This window comes from Propithecus coquereli, unplaced genomic scaffold, assembly GCF_000956105.1.
Source record: "Propithecus coquereli isolate 6110/MARCELLA unplaced genomic scaffold, Pcoq_1.0 Scaffold486, whole genome shotgun sequence".
Classification (NCBI taxonomy): Eukaryota; Metazoa; Chordata; class Mammalia; order Primates; family Indriidae; genus Propithecus; species Propithecus coquereli.
Window position 1 is genome coordinate 1,132,817 of NW_012150685.1, and position 16,621 is coordinate 1,149,437.

Here is a 16,621-nt window from a genome sequence, read left to right on the forward strand (position 1 = left end):
TTCCTGTCTCAAAGGGAACTAGCTAAGGAGACCATATAACTCTGATATCTGTGAGTGAATGAAAAAGTAAATATCTCATGTTTTCCTATTTTTTTAAAAAAAAACAACTTTTTGCATCAAGTCATTTTTCTTAAATAAAGCCTGGAATGGGATGTGGGTTTTACCTGAAAAACTTAGGAATTGCTCATCACTTCATTTCTGTTATTGTTTCTCTCTCACTAGTTACCTGTCTCGGGAAACTTGATTGACCTCTACGGAAACCAAGGCCTGCCCCCACCAGGCCTCGCCATTAGCAACTCCTGTCCAGCCAACCTTCCCAACATAAAAAGGGAGCTCACAGGTAAATACCTAGCAAATGTGCCTCCTACTGTAGATTTATGTCCACTTCCGGATTAGACAAAATCATCAATATGAGGACGTCCAGAGTATGTCCAACTCATGGACATACTTTTTTAAGTCTCTGCAGTGGTTAAAACATTGTGCAGTATTTTAAGATGCAAATCCTGGTTTCCAGTATCTCCTGAGATACCAGGAATTGGGGCCACCATTACTGCATGTCACCAGTCAACGTGTCTATGGCTGCTGGGCCCTTTGGGTTGGGGGCAGCAGGCAACACTTTCAGCTGTAAATGCCTCCACCCAACCTGGTGTTTTTGTTTCTTGCCAAGCCCCAAGAGGCATTTGGGTTTGAGAAACCTGGTCTGAATTTTCCTTTGACTCACATTCAAGACCACAGTTGGGATGTAACAATATTATTTCTTATATCTTCAGATGCCTCCTGTTATTTCTGCTATATCTTGTGTAAAAGATTTATTACACAAAAGAAAAAATAAATTATAAAATGGAGGCATGGGTATTGTTTGTTCTTGAGACAAGTGTGAAATTACCTATTTCTCCACTTTGCTTAATGCTTTAGGGAAGGTACGTGGTCATTAAAACATGACGGAAACTGTATTAGAATTGGCAATCTACCATGGTGAATTTTATGGCCCTCACCTCACCCCCCGTTTTATTATTCGGTCCTCACATCCTGCAGGGTTGAGTGAACAGACTGAGAATATGGAGTATGGATTTGGGATAGGAAATTCCTGTCCTATTCAACGATGCCTTTTAAAAACTTATTTCAGAAAGTTGTACCAGGAAAAAGACATTAAAAAAAAAAGTCATTGATTTAGGTTAAAAAAGGCAATTAATTAATAAGTAAAAACCATTCAAAAGCAAAAAAACTAGTAGTTACCCTACCAGAAAGCAAAAGTACTGTAACAACAAAAAACTTGAGAATCACTGGAGTGCAAGATGTGTTAGGGCAAAGCTGCCTGTCATGCTTCTGTGTTAGCAAGAAAATAGAAAAGGATTTGGATTGACCATCACAATTGAGAAAATTCAACTTGTGAATTATATAGATATTGTATACATATATGCATATATATGCATATATACATACATATGCATACATACATATATGCATATATATGCATATATAACACTCATATAATAAATATATATGTGTAGATGTATGCTTCAGTGGCTATAAGTTATGCTAAAGAGATTTCTATTTTGAGGTAAAATTCTAAGTTATGATAGTATAATGCTTAAGATATCACTTCTGAAAAGAAAATAACAGAGCTTTCTGAATCCCAGGATTGATCGAACAACATGTTTATTTTTTTAAAATTTTGTTTTGCTTTGCTCTCTGGGAGGAAAAAAGTGATCTCTTATCACAGAGAGCCCACAGGAGTTGCTATGCAAATATTAACAGAATTTTCCAAATGGAGTTGTCACCAAATGCCTCTGGGCGCTATTCCTCTTCTTGTTTTTATATAACTCAAACTAGTAAATAGTTGCTCCTAAGAGTCATTAAATGGTAGCAGGTTCTGACAGAATCTGGTACCAGTTTCTGAAAAAACGAGTTCATGTCTATGAACCAGTCAGAGGATACAAGATCCAGTTTGGGAGCTTTTCGACTTGGTTTTCACATCAGCGTGTTACAAAGGCATCAAAAAAAGACTGAAAAGTTCTATGGCCTAAAAAGAAAAATTGACTCCTGATAATAGACTGTCAACAGTGGATTTCCATAGTTTTCTGGTTATATATTTTATTCTTGTTAGTAGCCGTATGTGTTTATGGTGTGCAGTGGATCATTGTTACTGGTCTTTTACCATTTCGTGGAAGCCGAGATTTTGCAGACTGTGTATTTGACATTTGTTACTTTTGAAAAGTGCAAGCTTTTAAAAAGATGTTATTTAAAAAACGCTATTTTTACTTTGAGTCAAGTCAGATCGGCTTCTCTCTGTTTAGAAAATGACATGTTTTGCAGTTGACGTGGTTGTACCCCAATCAGTTCCAGTTTCTAATGACTTCATTCATGTGCACAGCGTGTATTTTTCCCACAGAGTCTGAGGCAAGAGCATTGGCTAAAGAGAGGCAAAAAAAGGACAATCACAACTTGAGTAAGTTGATTTTATTCACGTTCATGACGTTTGATATGGGATTTAATGTTCTCCCTTACATCAAAAGAGGTTGCCAGAAATTTTGGAGGAAAATTCGTTTCTCTAGCTATTAAAGGGAGCTTTTATGAGAGAAATTCCATTTCAGAGAAACCAAGGTATATATTTTTCCCCATTTTTATCTCAAATCAAATTGAATTTTATGTATATACTTGTGTTCAGTGTCTGAAGAATTTTTATTTTTCTTGTTTATCGTAGTGAGGTGGGGTGTTTTTTGTTTTTTGTTTTTTTTTTTTAAGTGAGAGGGAGACTCCCCAACTACCCAATTATAAATATCACTCACACTGGAACTTATTAACAAAAGGGGATTATGGGATCACCTTCTCCAGTGAGAGTTGAAAGAAAACAAAAATGAAACAGATCTGAAGGGGAGTAAATGGATGAGGCAGCCTCCTAAATTTCCGACTTCACTGGAGAGTTAAAAAAATCCTGTAACACTTAAAATATTTTTTATGTGTTTAATTTACTCTTGATCAAACCTTTAAATGTTTTCTATGAAAAATTAATTTTTTTGTAATATAAACGAGACAGAGAAACTACACAGCAATAATAATAATAATAATAAAAGAATTAAGTTTGGAAATTGTGTGATTTCTTATCTCATAACCTCATCCTCTTTTTCCTAAATTGATTTTTAAGAATATGAGTCATATATAAACACTTTCGCCTTATTAAAGTGATAGAATAAGGCCAAAGTTCTCTTTTAATTCCCAGGAATATGCGAGTTTGTTTTAATTTGGTGTTGCTCTTCCTGACCTTTTTCTATGTATTTAAGAATATACACACAGAAAATAAATAACATGGTTTTGTGTGTGTTTTAACACAAACAGTATCATATTGTCCATATTCCATCGTTGTTCGCTTTTTTACTGAACAATATGTCCTAAAGGTCTTCTACTATTAGAAATCTAGATCTATCAACTTTTAAAAAATAACTGCATAATATTCCACAGTGTGACTGTATGATATTTAGTAATTCCCCTACTGCTCTGTGTACATGCTGTTTCTAGCTTTTTCTATTATAAACAGTGCCACAGCGAACATTTTTATACCTGCCTGTTTGTGAATGGGAAAGTTTGTTTCTCTAGGTTAGTGTTACTGAGCAATGGAATTGCTGAGGGCTGGAGGGTGTTGGTTTTTATTTTTAAAACTGGTTTCATGTCAGGTGTGAGAGTTGACATCTTTTCCTCATCTTCTAACCAAAAGATATGGACTAAGTATCTCTAAGGCCTCCTCCAGCTTCCAAGTAATTTTACTTAAAGATATTTCTTCTCTTAAAACACCTTAGAAATAAGATAATTAGGTATTATCTAAAACTTAACAAAGATGTGGAAAACTAAGTTGGATCTTGTCTAAAACAATAGACACCTTTAATGAGCACCTGAACTCTCAAGTTCAGAGTTGTCAGTAAAGTGTAAACATGATTAGTTCAAACTCTGAGGGCTATAAAACAATCTAAAAGTCTTATCTAACCATTAGAAAATAATGTTCAAGGTTAGATTGCCCCTTGACCTGGCTCTTCCTTTTCTATGAATTTATTTTGTAAGAGTATTTGCCAAAATGTGCAAAATAATACATTGTTCATTTATCCACTCATTCAGTTGGCCATTATTATTTGTTGAGCCCCCGTTTTGTATGAGGCACTTTTTTCAAAATGTGAGTCAGGCACATGGGTTTCCCACCCTTAGGAGCTTACCTGTGAATCATGGGTCACCTACCATATGTTACTGAGCGAGAAAAGCAAGTGGCAGAATAATATGTACAATATCCCATTGTGTGAAAAGAACATACAGGGATGTGCTCACGTGTGGGCGTTTATATGGATGTGTATGTGCATGGGACAAGATCTGGACGTCGCCCCTCATCGGTGACGGTTCCCCCAGGCATAGAGATGTAGGGTGTTATAGAGTTGGCTTTTACTTTTTCCTTTATATGCTTTTGTAATTTTTGAGAAATTTTACCAGCTTATATCACCTGTATAATAGATAATTGGGGGAGGGAAGTCACCGAACCAAAAATAAAATGTGGTACATCTAAATGTTGATGGTGAAAGATGTCAGCAGTATAGTGCTAAGTGAAAAAAGAGAGAGGCAGAATATTTTTAGTGTAACTCCGCTTTAAATATACTATTCTTCATTCAACATGTATGTGCGGAGGGCCTACTATGTGTTAGGCACACAGTTGTTTGGAACGCAACAGCGAAGAAACACAATGAATGAATGAAGTATGTGAAATATTAGACTGTAGAAAGTTCTATGAGGAGAAAAAGCGTGGCCAAGGGGATATAGTGTCATCATGGGCATGGGAGGTGGTGGATTCGTTTTAAAGAGGGTGACCAGGGAAGTCTCTTAGGTAAATTTGAGTCACTACCTGAGGGAGGTGAGGGCAGGGCCATTCAGGCATCTGGAGGAAGAGAGTTCCAGAACAGCCACGTATCCACAGACGGGGAGTGTGTCTGGCTGGTTGAGGAATGGCAAGGGGCCGGTGGGGCTAAAGGAGAAGAACACAGTGTATCACTATAGGAGATGTGGTCAGAGTGGGAGAGCAGAAAACCAGGTCAGGGTAGGAGCCCACCAGGCCCTTGGAGGATGCCTCAGGGAGGCTTTGCTGTAGGTGAAGTGCAAAGTGATTGGAGGTTTTGAGCAAAGGGTTGACATGCTCTGACTTATGTTTTAATAGGATCCCTCTAGATGCTGTGTTCTGGATACACCAAAGGGGGCAGGAAGCAGGGGGCATGGGTGAGGTAGAGATACCAGTTAGGAGGAGTAAGTAATCCAAGAAGAGATGATGATGGCATCTCGGGTAGCTGTGGAAGTTGGAAGTGGACACATTCTGGAAATATTTTGAAAGTAGAGCCAAGAGATTTGATAATGGATCCGATGTGGGGTGTGAGAGGAAGAGAGGCTCAGTACTGATTCCACCGCTCTGGCCTCAACAACTGGAAGGATGTATTAATAGTTACCATTAAGTAAGGCAAGTACTTAAGCCTGTAAGTGGAGCAGATTTGAGTGGAAAAGATCAGGAGCTTACATTGGGATGATTTGGTCTGTCCATTAGACCTGTATATGCAGACAGCTAGTAATCAGTCAGACGTGAGTCTGGAGATCCAGGGAGATATCCGGGCTGGAAATAGAAGTATGGGATTCATCAGTATATGGCTGTACCGCTGCATCACCTGTGTGTGATTATTTTCAAAGCATAAAAATCATCATAAGGGATATATAAGAAACTTAGCAATGGATCATAGGGGACTTTTATTTCACTTTATATGTTTCGGTATTGTTTGAATTTTTATGATTATTCTGTGCTTGGAAAAAAATAACAAGAAAATGTTCTGCTTCAGAGTTTTGGAAGAGGTTAGTTAGTGGATCAAGGATCCCAAAATTCCTTCTACAGAACTGTTAGCCATCATATAGAGTTTCCATTTTATAAAAGTTTAATCATAAGACTTAATATCATCTATAATTGATTTAATCATTGGGATAATTACACAGCCAAGACAAACTGCAATATATATTGGCAAAGCAGTAAACAACATTATTTGTCTAAGTATAGAGAATATTATGGGCCAAATATAAATATATATTAGGGTGTTTAAAGTAAAATATTGGCCAGGCATGGTGGCTCATGCCTGTAATCCCAGCACTTTGGGAAGTCGAGGAGGGAGGATCACTTGAGGCCAGGAGTTTGAGACCAGCTTGGGCAATATAGCAAGACCCTTATCTCTACAAAAAATAAAAACCTTAGCTGGGCATGGTGGCACACACCTGCAGTCCAAGCTACTCAGGAGGCTGAGAATGGAGGATTGCTTGAGCCCAAGAGTTCAAGACTACAGTGAGCTATGATCGCACTACTGCACTCCAGCCAGGACAACAGAGAAAGAGTCTTGTCTCAGGGAAAAAAAAAAAAAAAAAGTAAAATATTAACAACTTTAATCCAATTTTTTAGACCTTAAGTTGTTTGGAATTTATTTGCTAAACTACACAAATTATTATAGAAACATTTATTATCTCATATGCCTAACTATGTCATCCTCCCCTAAGAAGATGATAATTTAGTTGAACTTAAAACTGGATTTATAAAATGAGAATGCTGTGAAGATGCATAGTACTAATGCTAGACTTAAGTTCTAGTGCTGTAACCATAAAATACACTCTGGGTTCCAAAAGCTTAGTATGAAGAAAAAAATGTTAAGTATCTAATTTTATAAATTTTTATATTGATTTCTTGTTGAAATTATAACATTTTGGATAGAACGAGTTTAACAGAATGTTAAAGTTAATTTCACCCCTTTTTACTTTTTAATATGGCTACTAGAAAATTTAAACTTATATATGTAACTTATATTTTCATTGGGCAGCACTCAGCTAGAGCGAGGGTTGTTGTGTGGCTCATGAGTGAACAATGTTTTTTTTTTTTTTTTTTTTTTTTTGAGACCGAGTCTCACTGTGTTGCCCAGGCTAGAGTGAGTGCCGTGGCTTCATCCTAGCTCACAGCAACCTCAAACTCCTGGGCTCAAGCGATCCTCCTCCCTCAGCCTCCCGAGTAGGTGGGACTACAGGCATGTGCCACCATGCCCGGCTAATTTTTTCTATATATTTTTAGTTGTCCGATTAATTTCTTTCTATTTTTAGTAGAGACGGGGTCTCACTCTTGCTCAGGCTGGTCTCAAACTCCTGAGCTCAAACAATCCGCCTGCCTCGGCCTCCCAGAGTGCTAGGATTACAGGCGTGAGCCACCGCGTCTGGCCAACAATGTTTTTTATATTTTTAAATGATTAAGAAAAATTAGAAGATTAATATCTTGCGACAAGTGACAATTATAGAAAATGCAAATTTCAACATCACAAGTAAATTCTAATGATTTCTTTTGCAGACTTGTCTTGCAAAAAAATTGTACTCGGTTATTTTTTTAATTTTGTAGATAAAAAATTTGTGGAAATTTGATGTCTCTCTGGTTATGTTAAGTATCTACATGATATCCTCAATTTTGCTAGTTGGCCTGCGAGTACAGAAGTACTCACTGGCCTTTTGGAAAGTTTGCTGACTCCTGTTCTGTAGGGTTAGCTTTCAAGTTTGTGCTATTTACCACTTTTTGGTGGGTATCTTCGCCAAGTCCCTGATACCTGTGTTTCCAAGGCAGTTTTGTCATTCTCAACTGAGGATAGTAACTTTGATTTCAGTGTTGTTACAACAGCAAATGAGAAAGTCTATGTCTAAGGGCTTTGTAAATGGTAAAGTTCTGTACAAAGGTAGCTCATTATTTTAGTGCTTTAACCTCAATACCAAAAACGTGGTAAAAACAGGGAAAAAATAGGTTCAGGTTTCCATTTTCCTGACCTGGCGAAGTTAATATGCACATGCCTTTAATGAGATATGCTAAATGCATTTTGTCACTGTCATTAATAGCCCTTTCCTGTGCTCTTTTCTTAAAGTTGAACGAAGAAGAAGATTTAACATAAATGACCGCATTAAAGAACTAGGTACTTTGATTCCCAAGTCAAATGATCCGTGAGTACAATTGCGTTTTAATCTGCATCATATATTTTTCATACCTTAATGTTTTTTCCTATGTTGCAAAAAAATGCAGGTATAAAAACTAGAGTAAAGAAGTCTCCCTCTCCCTTTGGTTCCATTCCTAAATGCTTCTTAAACCTTTCTTTTGATTAGTCTCATCAAATTAAAATTTCAAGAGAAATGCACTGAATTACATAAAAGGATTGTTGGATATGAGATGGTTAGTTTTGGGTATGAGGAGGTGGCTTTCTGAAATCTGAGAATTCTTGGCAAACAAATACTGAGCTACTAAAAACAATTTCTTTTAGCAGTTCATGCAGCACAGAGATTTCAATAGCTGTGAAAGCAAATTTTGTTGACTATTTGCTCTTCGACTTGTATAATATCTCTAAATAGGCACTGATGAACAGATATGGGAGACTTCAACTTTAATGAAGTCAACTTTTGTCAACAGACAAAAAGGTCAATTGTTTTTATGAAAACTTGCATACTCTTTGTGTGTTTTACCAATCTAAGCGGGGGGGAAAAAGTAATGTTTAATCCTCTTATTAAGTACAGGTCAGCTAATTTGAATTTCAGCTTTTGGTCTCCCCCTACCCTTCCTTTTGGAGATAACAGGCGTAAAGATAATTTTCTCATGTCTTTCCTACCAGCCTTACAGTTGCCTACAACGTCAGCAAATAGGACAACAAATACAAAATCGTTATCTATTAGAAATCGGCCCATTTAAAGTAAAGGACTAGAGAACGTATACCTTTTAATGGCCTCACAGGCATTCTATAAAATTAGCCTTTGAACATGACCTTTTAGCTACCTAATAAAATGTAAAGATGAAATCAAGCATTATTCATGCAAAGCTTATTAAATTCGCTATTCACATTATTGTTAGAGAATCTGTAACAAAATAAAATACAATCATGCCCTATCGTGAGCTCGTTTTGAGGAATGTGCAAGCACAATTCCACCTGCAACATTTTGCTTTCCCGGGTTTCAAGGAAAGTCCTTTTCAAACTCGGAACATTCAAATTCTCGGTTCTGCCGCACAAATTCATCCTACTGAAGGGCTGTGACCTTCATTTCCTATAGTCGGTCTTGCATGATAGTTGAAATTGAATTCCCATTTTCCTGTTCTTTATCAGCTTTCACTTTTTAGCATATTCTTTTAAACTGTAGCATGTGAATCTCTTTAGTAACATATTAGGAAATTATGGGGCTGCAGTGAAAGCCTCTATTTGCATATCGCCTTTCTCCATTGTATTAGAATACTTATGTGTTCATAATCCGAACCGATAATGATCTTTAATTGTAGGCATTGTTTTAAGATAAAACGGACTATAATCTATATGGTGGTTTTCCCACACCAGGTTTCTAGAATGTGCCTGCTACAGAGACATTGTTACTGATCAGGGTCTCAGCCCCATACCCTTTCTTCCCCCAGAGCAAGTCTGCTTTTGTTGATTTTATATATTGGAGATCTATGTACACTGTTGTATGTAAAAAGAGTCCTTCTCATTACAAAAAAAAAAAAAGTTTGAAAACCCTTCCTTTAAGCCCAGAAATATAATTGATTGATTGGGTCTCACAAGGAAAAAAAAACCCAGGGCAAATGCTTGAAATAATCACTTCTTAAAAACTGAGTGGCTGCTTGCATGTTCCATTACTGGTTTCTCACCTTGCTGGCCTAGGTAAGGCATCATTCATTATAATTACATTTCTCTCTGGCTGCTAAAGTTACTGTTACTTTGGTTTTAGCTCTGAACATTGAGTCTCTGTGCTCACTCTGGGGTATCTCAGGACACTTCCCTGGGTTGCTGTCTTTGATGCTCAGACCCCAAGGATCAACCCCAGGGAATTCTCTGGGGGCTGGAACTGTCCCCTCTCATGGGGAAATTTCTGTTTTGTTCTTCTTCTAACCCATATGAGGATCAATTACTTGGTGGCTTGTTTTAATGGCCCTCCATCCACAGGTTCCACCTGATACTTCCGATCTGCTTTTAGCAGCTGTAGATTATGGGCTAGATGGTTCTCTGTACAGCACATTGTTTTTGTTTTCATCAACATAATTGCCATCATTACGATCAATATTGTCTATAAAAAGATTCAGATTAATTCAAAGCCATACAAAAACATTACTTTTAATGTCGTAATGATAGTTCATTCTTTATTGTTTTTCTGGAGTGCTGTAAATTTTTTTAAAGTGCTTTCACCTACATTTTAATGGTGTTCTTAATTTTCTCATGCATGAGTACACGAGAGCTAAACTGGTTGCGAACCAAGAGGCATCAAGCCCAGGCTGCCTGGATTGGAATTCCAAGATAGTTCCTTACTAGGTGTCTGACCTTGGGGAAGATGTCTGCATTCTCGTGGGCTTCATTTTACTCATCTGTTAAAAAAGAGGACATCAGAATTATCCTACCTAGTCTAATTGTTCTGAGGATTCAATCACACAAGAGGAAATATGATGTAGAGGTTTAGAACAGGGGGTCTAGAGCCAGGTTCTCTAGGCTTTCTGGCTCGGCCACTTCCTAGCTCTGTGACCTTGGGCAAATTGGTTAACCTCTCTGTGCCTTAGTTTCCAATCAGTAAAATGGGGGTCCTATTAGTACCTACCCATCGAGATTGTTATGATTAAATGAATTGTAAAACACTTTAAAAAGTACCTGGAACATAGTAAATGCTATTCAAAGAGCGCTGTTACAATTATTATTAACACAGTGCCTGCTCCATTATTTGAATTGGTTTTTAAACTTTTCCCAGCACATTTGTATAAAGTACCTCCTTTGATTCCAATATCATACCCACGAGGCTAGTTATACAAGTGTAATATCATCATTTTGTAGATGAGGAAATGGATACAGAGAGATAATCTGCCCATGATAATTCATGATAAAAAAATCTTAAGGATGCCGCTTTTATGTCACGAGCCATCAAGTAGTGAGATCTCACAGAAATTCTTTTTACCATAGCTTATTCTGTGTGAGTGAGTAAACTTTTATAGTTCTAGAAACCTATAACTATTTAATAGAGTAATCAAAGTCCTGACTCCACTATACAGTGGCTCTGTGACCTAGGAGAAGTTGAATTGTCTCTGTTTCAACCTATACACAATATCTCTACCTTACAGACTGCTGTCTGGGTGAAGTGAGGTAATGTATACAACATGGGGGGACAGTGTTCTGTGCGTGAGAAGCGCTCAATGAATGGCAGCCATCATTAATGTACAATCCTCACTACATCTTTAGAAATTGAATGCTTTGAATACTAAATTTTCATTCAGCCTTAAATCCTTAAAACAGTCTACTTTCCTCTGTTTCCTTCACAGAGACATGCGCTGGAACAAGGGAACCATTTTAAAAGCATCCGTGGACTACATCCGAAAGTTGCAACGAGAACAGCAACGCGCGAAAGAACTTGAAAACCGGCAGAAGAAACTGGAGCACGCCAACCGGCATCTGCTGCTCAGAATACAGGTACGTGGCGTGTGTTGTGTAAAGGTCACTACATGCTACTGACTTCAAGATGGAGAAGGAGAAATATAATGAGCCATGAGGGAGTTGACTTCCATGATCCTAATATAGTTGATCCTTACAATTCGTGGATTCTGTATTTGTGAATTTTCCTACTTGTAACCTCAAAATCAACATTTGTGCCGTGGTCACGGTTGTTCTTGGATGTGTACAAATGTGAGCTGGTTTCCAGGTGAGGTTGAACAGCTCTGCCTGATGTGAATGCTCCACTTTCTTGTCTCAGCTTTTGTACTATCAACAAGTGTTTCTTTCATGGTCTGTTAAGTTTCATGTTTTCTGCAGTTTTGTGTTTTCTGTTGCAGATTGCACTATTTAAAATGACCCCTAAGCATAGGGCTGAAGTGCTGGCTAATGTTCCTAAGGGCAAGAAGGCTGCGAAGTACCTTACGGAGAAAACACAGGTGTTAGATAAGCTTCATTCAGGAATGAGTTATAGTGCTCCTGGCTATGAGTTCAATGTTAATCAACAATATATATTAAATGAGATGACTTTAAGCAGAGACAAGGTTAAGTGTTAGGACCAGAGGCTCTCAGGAACCTAACCTTGCATTTCCCCTAGGAACAATGCTTGTACTTACTGATTCAGTGTTCACAGTGACTTTATAGAACATAACATAATGAGCATTGACTGTACATGTTAAATTTAGAAAAAGCCTTAGTATTTGCAGGGTAGGGAAGCAGTCGATGGTCAAAGCCCATGTTGATAGGGAACGTGGGGACACCTGGAGGATGTTATAATAAGGTTATAATTCTCAGAAATAGTTATAGACAGTGGAATTATACTATATGTATCTCAAGCTATGTATCTTTAGAAGGAGACATATTAATTTTATTGCCATGGACAATTCGTCTGTCATCCCATTCAGTGAGTATATGCACCACTGCAAGCAGGAGGTGGGGGTCCCTCTTTAGTATCAGCTCCTGGTGCCTCTCTCAGGCACTCAGCCTCTCATGCTGAGTGCAAGGACACAACTTCCTCTGAAACTGTCCTCAAAAAATGACTCCGTTGCTGATCAAAGACGTTTGCAAAGGTAATTTTAACTTACTTGCTGACTTTGAACGCAGCCTATCTGTAAGAGTTGGTGACACTGTGTCTTCTTGAGTAGATGGACCCACCTTTTACTAGGTTTTGCTGTGGAACAAGGGTTGCTTTTCAGATTTCCAGTGCAACTATTAATATTTATGGAATTAAATTTTATGGAACGACAATGCAGAGGATGACACCTTAGAGACCATTGTGTTTCACCTAGTGGTGTCCATCCTGGACGCTGAACTTATTGAGCAGAGCAATTCGTTTATAATGATGGTCTCCATTCTTCCAAATGCTCCACAGCACTTACATCTGGAGATGTCACATTGCTCGTTCACTGCAGCGATCCTCAGCCGTGGGGCGGGGAGGCGGAAGGCGGCTCTTCTGTAGGGCTGCATTTTAGAATCTGGGTAGTGAAGGAGAGGTTATATGTAATTTGAAAATCCTCCTTTCCTCTTCCCCTCACCTTCTTTGGCTTCTGTTGTTTGTCTTATGTTCTGTCTCGTCAATAAGTAGCCATAGGTATTTAATCTCTTGAACTTAGTATATCCATTTATAAAAGCAGCTTGTACTAATGTGTCACTTCCTTATACAAGTATTAAAATGTAATAACTATTTTGAAAAAGAGGCTAGGTTTTGTTTTATTTTAAGGTTCCAAACATGTATATTCATGCGAAATCCGAATATTGTGAAATATATGCATTGGAAATTCCACAGTGACAATATCTTGGTTTTCTTCCAGTGATGGTGTGAGGCAGCCTTTAGAACTTTTGCATATCACAGAAAACATTATTAATTAGGAAAGCTCCATGATACAGTGAAGCCGGAGTTCTCCAGATGAGATTTATCACCTTATTTAGAAATCTAAGTAATGCTCTAATTGGCTGATTAACATTTTTAATTAAACAACAAAGGATTAGAGTAAGATGTTTGCCTCTCTTCATCCAAATGTATTATTATTACTATTTTTTAAAGACAAACTGCTTGTGTGGAGGTACTGTTCTTATTAGCATGTTGGTGTAGATTTACAAGAGTCCATGTTTGCAGCTTGGGCCTAAGGGCTTTCTTTCATTTTCTCTCTAAGTGATGCATGCAAAAACGTTCACAGAAGAAAGAGCATGAAGCCTTAATATCGGTGGAACTGCCATTTTATTAAACAGCCCAGGGCTTTAAAATGATGCCTGAAGAGAGACTTGTGTTTCTGGAGATTGTGTAAAGGAACTTGCAGATACTTGTGTGACGTCTGAAGCTCCCAGCTCCTGCTTGAATTGCATGCAGAGAAGGATCTTGCGGATCCAAAAGCCTCGGATGTGGACTGAAATGACTTTTCAGGCACATACTTCCTAGGCCTTTGGGCAGAGGCTGAGAGGCCATGTCATGTGGAGAGTACTTTCCCTCTCTGATGAGCCAGAGTGCCTTGCTTCAAATTTATACCCTATGTATATATTATCGTGTGTAAACATAGAAAGGACGGCATTGGAATGTAGAAGCAGAACGCTTGTCGGGGACAAGCTGGGGTCTCCATGATTCATTTTAGGAATGTCCAAGGGACACTCAGAAAGGAAAAAGGGAAAGAGCTTTCTTGGAAGGCTTTTTGAAATGAGGTACTGGGGGAATCACTGACATTTAGGAAGTATATTAGCTAGTGCTGCTGTAGCAAAGTACCACCAACTGGGTGGTTTAAACAACAGAAGGTTATGATATTTTCTCACAATTCTGGAGCCCAGTAGACCCAGATTAAGATGTCACCAGATTCCTACTGAGGCCTCTCTCCTTGGCTTGTAGATGGCCGTCTTCTCCCTGTATCTTCTGTGGTCTTCCCTCTCTGTGTGTCTGTGTCCCCGTCTCTTCTTCTTAATCGGGTTAGGGCCCACCATATGACCTTATTTTACCTTAATTACCTCTTTAAAGACCCTATCTCCAAATACAGTCACATTCCGAGGTATTGGGGGTTAGGACTTCAATGCATAAATATTTTCAGGAACACAATTCAGCCCATAATAGGAAGGTGTGTGAAAAAAGTAAAGGAAGAAATTATTCATCTTATAGATGAGAACTTGTTGAATTAAAGAAACAATAATTTCCCTTTGCTCTGGTGACATGGCTAAATGATGCTTCTAAAACTTTAGCCATTTGCATAGAACCTTCACAACTTTTGCCGTCACTATACAAACTTTTTAAATTCATGCTGCCCCTACTGTCTTAGCAACCTTTTCACTGTCACCCTGGACCAAAAGAAATACCTACCATTTTTGTTAGGTTCAAACAACTTATTGAGTATTTGGGTTCTAAAGACTTACTAGCCATTTGAAAAAATAAAATATGTAAATTGAAAAATAGCATTTTTATTTTATTTTTAAATAACTGAATTAATTACTAACAGAACATGTGTACCTGTTGGGCACTGCACAACCTCTAAAGCCTTGAAACCAGATTGGATACGACCACACTTATTGCCCATTCCGCATTGTTGTTCATGCAGTACTTGTTTGTTTTTTTTTTTAATCACAGCAACTGCCAAAAGCCCAGCTCTGCAATGATAGGATGTGATAATGTGATTGAAATGTATGTAGCACAATCTAATGCTGAAACTGACTTTAGTAGTTCTTGAGGTAGTATCACTACTTCCCTTGAAATTTTAAAATATTCCTAGTGCCCTGTGAGTTCATTGCAACATGCCTGGGTACTTTAGTTCACGATTTAGGAACCATGATACTGTGTTACTATTTACTTAATATTTTCCTTTTATCAGCTCACACTTAATTGTATTTTTATATTTTTAAACTTATCCTCATTGTGAACATTAATATCTGAGAGACTGTCTCTCTCTATTTTCAATACAGAATACAATCCATAAAACACCCAAAAATTCATTTCTGTACCAGCGGCACCTCTCCTGGCCTTAAGGAAATACAGTTTATTAATTTAAAAGAGCAAAACACTTTCTTTTTGAGAATTTATTGTTTTCCCTCTTAGTGTCTTTTTTTTTAAAATAGACTATTTTTTAGAGCAGTTTTATATTCATAGTAAAATTGAGAGGAAGCTACAGATATCTCCCAAATACCTCCTGCTCCCACACGTGCACGGCCTCCACCATTATCAACATCCCCCACCAGAGTGGTGCATTGATTAGAATCAATGAACTTACATTGACATTTTATTATCCTCCAAAACCCACAGTTTACATTCACTCTTGGTGTTGTACATTTTATGGGTCTGGACAAAAGCATAATGACACACACCCACCATTATAGTATCATACAGAGTAGTTTCACTGCCCTAAAAATCCTCTGAGCTCTGCCTATTTCAGCGTTTGATTTTTACTTTTATTGTAGGAACTCGAAATGCAGGCTCGAGCTCATGGACTTTCCCTTATTCCATCCACGGGTCTCTGCTCCCCAGATTTGGTGAATCGGATCATCAAGCAAGAACCCGTCCTTGAGAACTGCAACCAAGACCTCCTCCAGCATCACGCAGACCTGACTTGCACAACAACTCTCGATCTCACGGATGGCACCATCACCTTCAACAACAGCCTCGGACCTGGGACCGAGGGCAGCCAAGTGTACGGCGTCCCCACGAAAATGGGATCCAAACTGGAAGACATCCTGATGGACGATACTCTCTCTCCTGTCGGCGTAACTGACCCACTCCTTTCGTCAGTGTCCCCAGGAGCTTCCAAAACCAGCAGCCGGAGGAGCAGTATGAGCATGGAGGAGACAGAGCATGCTTGTTAGCGAATCCGCCCTGCTCTGCGCTCTCACAGACTGCTTCCTTTCTTGATTAGTAGATTTAATAATTCACCTGAAGGGGTTTTCTTGATAATTTTCCTTTAATATGAAATTTTTTTTTGTGCTTTATCAATAGCCCAGGATATATTTTATTTTTAGAATTTTGTGAAACAGACTTGTATATTCTATTTTACAACTACAAATGCCTCCAAAGTATTGTACAGCGAGTGTGCAGTATCTGTGAACTGAATTCACCGCAGACTTTAGCTTTCTGAGCAAGAGGATTTTGCATCAGAGAAAAATGTCTGTCC

General features: G+C 38.2%; 1 protein-coding gene across 7 annotated transcripts in view; it reads left to right on the top strand.

Annotated features, from left to right (window-relative positions):
• The window catches only part of MITF (microphthalmia-associated transcription factor), a 215,292-nt gene extending 198,671 nt beyond the window's left edge, over positions 1–16,621 (top strand). For 4 of the 7 annotated variants that reach the window (XM_012655779.1, XM_012655778.1, XM_012655781.1 and 1 more), the window contains 5 exons: positions 223–340; positions 2,393–2,449; positions 7,941–8,016; positions 11,345–11,492; positions 15,915–16,377. In XM_012655779.1, the coding sequence (XP_012511233.1) occupies positions 223–340; positions 2,393–2,449; positions 7,941–8,016; positions 11,345–11,492; positions 15,915–16,316 (801 nt within the window). In that variant the 3' untranslated portion in view covers positions 16,317–16,377. Of the gene's footprint in view, positions 1–222; positions 341–2,374; positions 2,450–7,940; positions 8,017–11,344; positions 11,493–15,914 lie in introns of all 7 variants that reach the window. The other 3 variants (XM_012655777.1, XM_012655776.1, XM_012655780.1) reach the window with 3 other exon arrangements.